At 46.9% G+C, this 8,532-nt stretch overlaps 1 protein-coding gene across 1 annotated transcript; it reads left to right on the top strand.

Annotated features, from left to right (window-relative positions):
- Window positions 1–2,638: 2,638 nt before the first annotated feature.
- Window positions 2,639–6,702, top strand: RAB13 (RAB13, member RAS oncogene family). Its single transcript, XM_064282638.1, has 8 exons — window positions 2,639–2,884; window positions 4,184–4,244; window positions 5,092–5,152; window positions 5,388–5,465; window positions 5,586–5,675; window positions 5,789–5,854; window positions 5,943–5,996; window positions 6,161–6,702. The coding sequence occupies exons 1-8, from the start codon at window positions 2,761–2,763 to the stop codon at window positions 6,236–6,238; spliced, it is 612 nt and encodes a 203-aa protein (XP_064138708.1). The 5' UTR covers window positions 2,639–2,760; the 3' UTR covers window positions 6,239–6,702.
- Window positions 6,703–8,532: the final 1,830 nt, after the last annotated feature.

Below are 8,532 nucleotides of genomic sequence, written 5' to 3'. Positions count from 1 at the left end.
GTCAGGGTGTGTTCTGGAAAATGTGTAACAACCGGCTCACTCTAGGAAAGCCTTGACTTGTAGTGTTTTCCATGGTGTAAATATTCCCACCACAGCCAGTTTCAAACTACCAACATGCCCTCATTAAACACAGTTGGGAAGAGATGTGTATAATCTGTTCTCATGAACCAATAACAGCTGGCACCAGTACACTACTGGTGGGCCAGAAAAACCTCTGAGGAAGTGACTTTTAAGCTGAAATCTGAAAGACAAGGGGCCAGCCATGCAATAATCTGGGGGGAAGAGCATTCCAGGGTGAGAAAAGGCTCTGGAGTGCAAGACCCTAAAGCCAGAATGAGTCTGACATATTTGAGGGGAAAAAAGACAGGCCAAAGCCCTGAGCACTAAGGAGAGAGTACTGTGAGATGAGATCCCAGTGAAAGCAGGTACAAACTAGCATAAGTCCAGTTTGGGGAGCTTAGCAGGAATATTACATCGCTGAGGATGAAATGTCCAGATCCAGGCAAAATAAGATAAAAAGAAAAAAACTGATGGCTTTTTGCCAGAATGAAGAGTAATTTAAAAGATACATGAGAGACAGCTTGGTCAGTGAAAAGAAATAGGGAAGATTTAAGGTTTGTGATACAGCTTGAAGATGTAATGGAACGTGAACACATGGACAAAAGTGTATTGGATAGTTGTGTTTGAGAAGGGACTAATAGGGATACAGAAGGTGACAAGGATAAGTGACAAAAGATGCTTTCTCCTCACAAACAGTATATTATCTTTATACAAGGATGAGTCTACTGACCTATTATTAGAAAAGCAGATATTTTGAGTAATTTTTGCCAAAGGCAAAGATAAACTTGTTTCCCAAAGCAAACGCTTTAAGGGACAGCGTAGCTGGAGCTGGGGCCTGGGGACCATAGTTTCAGGGGATATCTAGGTCAATTGGCATAACAAAGTCTATTAAGAAAATGTTCTGCATCCCACTTTGGTGTGTGGCGTCTGGGGTCTTAAAAGCTTTCAAGCAGCCATCCAAGATGCGTCAGTTGGTCTCAACCCACTTGGAACAAAGGTGAATGAAGAACACCAAAGACACAAGGAAATACTACCCCAAGAGACAAAAGGTCCACATGAACCAGAGACTCCATCAGCATGAGACCAGAAGAACTAGATGATGCCCAGCTACCACCAATGAGGACCCTAACAGGGAACACAACAGAGAGTCCTAGAGGGAGCAGGGAAAAAAGTGCAGAGCAGAGCTCAAATTCACATAAAAAGACCAGGCTTGATGATCTGACTGAGACTGGAGGAACCCCTGAAACTATGGCCCCTGGACACTCTGTTAACCCAGAACTAAAACCATTCCTGAAGCCCACTCTTCAAAGATTAGACTGGATTATAAAATAAAAAAAATAATACTCGTGAAGAGTGTGCTTCTTAGTTCAATCAGATACAGAAGACCAAATGGGTGGCTCCTGCCCGAGGTAGGACGAGAAGGCTGGAAGGGACAGGAACTGATTGAATGGACACAAGAAACCAGGGGTGGAAAGAGGGATTGTGCTGTCACATTGTAGGGATTGCAACTAGTGTTGCATAACAATGTGTATAAATTTTTGTATGAAAGATTGACTTGAGCTGTAAACATTCACCTAAAACACAATTAAAAAAAAGAATAAAACCAATAGAAATTATTTTAAAAAAACAAACTTCTTTCTTGATAGCCATGCTGTCCACACTTTAGCTTCCTGGTAGGTAGCCAAGGCTACACGCACACAGCCTAGTAAGTGGGGTGTTAGGCGTGCAGCCTCAGGTCTGGGCTGTGTTAAAGGGCCCATGAGATCAAACCTTTTCAGTCCCAATCTTTGTCTTCCCGAGCTGGCTGTTCAGAGAAATCACACAAACAGTCCCAAGAGGAAAACTGTTCCAAATGAAGCCCCCAAATGTGTCAAGGTGCGTATTTGCCTTGGGGAATTTTTTTTTTTTTTTTTTGGCGGGGGCGGGAGGGGGGCAGGGTGTGGTGGTCTGTATCTAAAAAAAAAAAACAACCAGTTGCCCTTGAGTTGATTCCTACTCTGGATTATACTTAATTTTAATTTTCACTCGGTTCCACCAGGGGGTAGACTGATTCAACAAATAACTTCCTACTCTTCTTGCAAAGAGAATTGGGATTCAGACTCAGGGGCTTGGAGCACTAACACCAGAATTCTAGAACTGCCCTTTTGCTCAGTCCCAGGAGGTTTCTATCTTCCTTGAACAGCTCCTCCAAAAATTAGTCCCAGCATTTTGTCAATTCCCAGTGCCACCCCTTCCTTATTCCTCATTTAGTTCCTTCATTTGATTCCTCTAAGATTCCTCTTTCCCCGACTGTCCTGGTTAAACCTCTACTTCCCTACAGCCCAGCCTCTCTGGCTTCAGAATGGAAGAGTGAGTGAAGGCGAAAGAGGGGGACCAGAATGGAAGAGTGAGTGAAGGCAAAAGAGGGAGACAGTGGTTAGCAAAAGGTTGCAGGAAATGGCGAGGAAGACAGGCCAGTTTCGGCTGGGAAAGGAAAGCCGGGAGGCTGGGCGGGTCTCCTTGGCCGCCTAAAGGGATGGGCGGGCAGGAGGTGGGGCCCGGAGAGTGCCGCCTCTCTCTTTCCCGGAGCCTGGGCGGAGAGGGAGGAAAACTTCTTCCTGGCCTGGGCTCTGGGGCCCATCTGTTTGCCAACCCTCCAATCCCGCCTACCGGTGCCCGGCATTTCCCCACCCCCAGCCCCACACCCCCCCAGTGTCCGCCATGGCCAAAGCCTACGACCACCTCTTCAAGTTGCTGCTGATCGGAGACTCGGGGGTGGGCAAGACTTGTCTGATCATTCGCTTTGCAGAGGACAACTTCAACAACACTTACATCTCCACCATCGGTGAGCCCACTGGCCGTATCCCAGACCCCGACTCCCCCGTGCCCTCACCCTCAGGCTCCTGGATTACTAGTGGTCCTAGAATGAAGCTCCTAAACTCCAGTCCCTCAACTCCTGTCCCAAACCCATCCCCCAAACCACGTCTCTGGGATGGTACCCAAATCTCTAACCTCTCTGAGGCCTCCAGGTGACTCTTGTTGCCAGCCCCTCATTTTCTTGATACCATCTCCTTAGTCTCAAATCTATATGAACACTTTTCTATTTTCCCCTCAGCTCTTCTTACCCCACCTAGAGCTTTTTTCATCCACTCTCCACATTTCCTGTGTCCCCTCTTTCTCCACAGCTGTCTCCCAATTCTGCTGTAATCGCCTTTCTGTCCCACTGAGCTTCAAACTCTGATTGCACCCCCATCTTACTATCCATTTCCCAGTCTCCTGCCCCTCAATAGCGGCTTGGGGAGGGTGGAGCAGAGAGGCTGGGTGTGCCAGAGGGTGTCCCCTAGGTTCTGATCATGAATATGCAGTCAGCCTGATGAGGAGGTCAGGAGTGAAGGGACTTTTGGGGTCTCTGACTCAGCCTGGTGACTCAGCCTCTCCCTGGGGCCCCAACAGGGGGAGGAGCCCAAGTTTCCACTAAGAAGGACACTGTTTCCCCTCCTCCCTTCCCATCCTTCATCTCCTCTGGCCTGGGAAATAAGACAGGGACAGGCTCCAGACAATTATGGTTAGAAAGGGGAAAGAAAAAATGCCCTCTTTCCTAATTCAGTCTCAAGAGGAATCCCATTCAGCCTCAGACTTTTCTTGGTTCCCAGCCTGACCCTTAGTTTATTCACATAGACTAGCATCAGCTTATCTTTCTCCTCAGTTTACCCCATAGGTCCAGGAGGGTGGGTGGAGTACAGAGGGTAGAGAGAGCGTTCTAAGAAAACAGAAGGGAAGAGGAACCTGAAAGTAATATTTTGGGGGAGACAGACTGGATTGAGAGTTTTGTCAGGTGGCTGAGTGGACCCCAGAAGTGGCTTAAGGGCCTTAGGTCTCCCTGTGGAATTTTCACCTTCACCTCCCCCCACCCCCCCGCCCCCACAAAATCCGTAAAATCTGTATAAAAATAGCATGCCTGCTATGCAAATACAGCTTAACGAAAATTCTCCTAGTTACACACTTCCAACAAGATTGTTCCCTAAGTGTCTCCTCTGCAGAAATTCGGGACTTGCCACTGCTCAATTCCTGTCCCTCCCACCACGGTTTTACATGCACACACATACATGTCCCAGCTTCAGTGTGCACCCTTCTCCACCCCCAGGAATTGACTTCAAGATCCGAACTGTAGACATAGAGGGGAAGAAGATCAAACTGCAAGTCTGGTGAGTGAATTCCCCAGGACTCCTAATCAGACTTCCCACTTACCTTCTACAACCCTCTCCTATTTTGCCTAATTTCTTTCCCTTTCCCCGTGGCTGTTTCCATCACATCTCCTAATCCATTTGTATCTCTCATCTTCACTCAGCTGTCCTTCTGGTTCTCTTCCTGCCCTCCCAACTATTTTCAGCTTTTTTGTAACTCTGTTGCCTCCTCCAGCTCCAGAACCTTCTCTGAATTTGACAACACATGTCTGTTGAGCTATGATGTAGAAATAGGCTCTGAGGAGTGGAGTGGCAAGTAGTAGGATTAAGACTTAACTCCAAGTTCAGTTCTCTCCCTAAATTATGGAGCGTCCAGAAAACCAAGTATAGAAAGTTGACCTGACTGTCAGAAGGAAGCTGGAGACCTTGAAGTGGCAAGAGGCTTAATGGAGGCATAATAATATGAAAAGTAAGAGTAGACTGGGCTTCAAATCCTGGTTCTGTTACTTACCTACCCTATGGCCTTCCTTAGTTATTCACCCTCTCCAAATCTGTTCCCTCATTTGTAAAATGGAGAAAATAAAACATGTCTCACAAGGTTAGAGTGATGATTAAATAAAATGATACATACACAGTGTTTGGCAGAGAGTAAGCTCTCAATGAATAAACAAGAGAGGTCTTGTTTCTTGCGCTTCTACCATATCTCAACATCAGCCCAACTGTCTTTTGCCCCTTTCTCCCTTTTACTGTTTCCCAATTCTATTGCTTTCAGCCCCACTTTGTTGGAACAGCTAAATTCTTAGGGGGAATTCTCTTCTTGTAGAGCCCTCCTGTTTATTCTAACCCTTGGAAACTTCTGCCTCTTCAGGGACACTGCTGGTCAAGAGCGATTCAAGACGATAACAACCGCCTATTATCGTGGAGCCATGGTACAGAATCTGGATAAGGGATGAGGGCATGGGGCAACAGAATGTAGGTTTGAGTACAGAGGGGCAGGGAAAAGTGGGGGGGGGGCACAATGTGGGTTGAAAAGGGCCCCACATGGTCTGGTGTTTAGATCTATGGATGGGATTTGCAGGGCACTTAGAGGGAAGGAGAGGCAGCAGGAAGCCTAAACAGGGCAATGTGGTCCAATGCTCCATGGTGAACTCTACCATCCCCCAGGGTATTATCCTAGTATACGACATCACCGATGAGAAATCCTTCGAGAACATTCAGAACTGGATGAAGAGCATCAAAAAGGTGAGAACCCACCTTCAGAGATGGGAGCTTTGGGAAGGGAACTGGGTAGAACCTGGAGGAGGGGATGGCTTAAGGATGAGCAAGACCCAGCTTTTACTCACCTTTCTCTTTTACCCCCAGAATGCCTCGGCTGGAGTGGAACGCCTCTTGCTGGGGAACAAGTGTGACATGGAAGCCAAGAGGAAAGTGCAGAAGGAGCAGGCCAATAAGGTGGGGGCCAGGCTGGGCAACGATCTAGAACTGGGTGGGAGGGCCAGGATAAGCTCCGGTTGCAGCGGCCTGGGCTGCTGCCCTTTATCCGGCTTCACCCCACCTTCCCACAGTTGGCACGGGAGCATGGAATCAGGTTTTTCGAGACAAGCGCCAAATCCAGCGTGAATGTGGATGAGGTGAGGCCCCAGCAGAGATGGAGTATTGGAGAATAGGGCTCTTTTGCCTCCAATCTGTGCTGACCAGTCTCCTCTTTCACCCTGTTAGGCCTTCAGTTCCCTCGCCCGGGACATCTTGTTCAAGTCCGGAGGCCGGAGATCGGTGAGTTGCTTCTGCTGCGCCATATACATGTGTGGGGGGGGGGTAAAAACTGAGGAGGGGAGCAATGTTGAGACTTCCCATGAGGGTGGGTCTCCTTCTAACAGCTTATAGCCTCTTACCACGGCCAGCCATTTACACCCTGATTTGTACCCTTCTCCCTCCAGGGAAACAGCAACAAGCCCTCCAGCACTGACCTGAAAACATGTGACAGGAAGAACACCAACAAGTGCTCCCTGGGCTGAGGCCCTGCCTGCCTCCCCACCCTGAGCCCGGAGGCTGGACCTGAGGGAGGCAGGGGTGAGGGGCTGGGCAGCGGAGAAACAGCTGATGGGGCTTGGGGGGTAAATGGGTAGATGGCAGGGAGAATGAGGAGAAAATGGAGAAGAAAAAAAGGAAGGGGAGAGAAGGAAAAGAGGTAGACTAGAGAGAGAAAGAAAAACAGGGAGAAAGGAGGGAAGAATGAGGAAGTGAAAGAAGGTAAGAAGGAGGTAGGAAGAGAGGGAGGAGGGAAGGCTAGATGGCTCCAGACCAGACTGCCCTGGGTTTCCAGGGCAAACCTAAATGTAAATATATTGATTTATTCTGTTTCTGAATCAGGTTTTAGGGTCTTGTGAGTGGCTGGCCCTGTACCACCCTATGAAGGTTTGGTCCTATCCTGTCACTCTGCATGGTCTTTCTCAGTATTAAAGGCCAGTATTTGCACAAATGTCCCTGGTTTGGATAACTTTCATTATTGTTCCAATCGCTCTCCACTCATATCTCTACTTCCTGCCTCTCTAAGGTGGTTGGTCTGCTTGAATCTGGCTAGGTTCACATGGCACCAGAGCTAGTCCTAAGCTATCCCTTCCCCAGCTGTTTAGTTGATGGAGAAAACAGAAAGGAGAAGATCTGGACATCCTCTTTCTACTTTGGGGTCCGGGGTCCCTGTGGGCAGAGCCTTGTCCTGAGCCCAGGAGAACCCAGAGAGGAGAAGGAAACTGCTGTGGGCTTCCCCAGGGGAGTAACAGCCCTAACCTCAGGGAGATAACGAGGCCTAGTATTGTTAACCCAGAGATTCCTGCAAGCTCCTTTCGTTCTGCCAGCAATCTCTTTAGACAGCTGCTAGGTATTATTGTCTGCTTTTGTTGGTGAGAAAAAATGAGACACAGAAGAGGTTCATTTGTTCATTAAATATTTATTGAGCATCCACTATGTGCCAGGCACAATGGCAAGTTCACATAACCCTTGGATGGCACTTGAAAGCAGAGGAACAAGTAAATTTATCAAAAACAGCTCCTAACTACTGAATAACAAAGATGGCAAAACTACTGGCATGCAAAAAGAACAACAACCTAAAAACACAGGCTTGATACACAGCTCCTTGAGTACAAATAGACGTTTTTCATCTTTCCACAGCATTTTTTTTTTTATTGTGGTAAATATATATGTAACAAATTGTTTGCCTTTTCAACATTCTTCACATGTACAATTCAGTGACATTGGTTATGTTTATCACATTGTTCAACCATCACCATTATCCATTTCCAAATATTCCCATCACCCATCACAGAAGCTCAGTGTCCCCTAAGCAGAGAGTTCCCCTTTCCCCCTCCCTCCTGTCCACCCCTGGTAACTAAAACCCACTGCCCTTGAGTTGATTCCAACACATATCAATCCTGGTAACGACACAGTATTTTTTAAGCAGGAGAATTATCTCACGGACTTAACTTTTATCAGGATCATTTTACCCTTTTGCCCTCATGATGCTTCAGGTCAATGAAAATGTCAGATTTGGTTTAGACAAAATGCACGATAAGAAGTTTTGTTCATGGATGTAATGTTCAGGGCATTTAAGAAATCCCCAACCCTGTAGTATAGAAGTGGATGCCACAAGCCCGGAGTCAGCAGCAAAGTCTTGTGCTGCTGTTTCAGTTGCTACAAGACAACACCCAGACAAAGTGCTAGGAGAAGGACATGCAAATATGTTGATAAATGTGTTAAGTATCCAACTGGTTTAATGTACTAAAGAGATGATGAGAGATTTGCATTTTGTGATCTCAGGAAGCAGACTGACATTCTCATTATACCCTTTAGCAGCTACTTTAAAATCCAGTTTCAGAGTAGAGACCCAATTTGTTGCTTTCTTAGGCTGTTGGAAGTGAGAACTTAGATCTCATGCTTGTCATGAGACAAGGTAGGATTTGGTAAGGAGTAACAGAATACTGGAGTTCCTGGGTGGTACAAATGGTTAAGGGTCCAACTACTAACTGAAAGGTTGGTGGTTCCAACCCACCCAGACGTGCCTTGGAAGAAAGGCCTGGCCATCTGTTTCTGAAAGGTCACAGCCTTGAAAACCCTCTAGAGCAGTTGTACTCTCTACACGTAGGATTGCCATGAGTTGGAACCAGCTCAACGGCAACTGGTTGTTGAAGACAATACTAGCAGATTTCCGCCAAAGACTTTATTATAGCTGAAAACTGCTGGAAATAACGCACAATCTACTTTCTGTGACATAAAGGTATTGACTCACAGACAAATAATAAAAACCTAAAGGAAC

This window comes from Loxodonta africana, chromosome 3 (genome assembly GCF_030014295.1).
Source record: "Loxodonta africana isolate mLoxAfr1 chromosome 3, mLoxAfr1.hap2, whole genome shotgun sequence".
Lineage (NCBI taxonomy): Eukaryota > Metazoa > Chordata > Mammalia > Proboscidea > Elephantidae > Loxodonta > Loxodonta africana.
The sequence above is the reverse complement of the archived record's forward strand: the minus strand, read 5'-3'. Positions and strand labels throughout refer to the sequence as shown.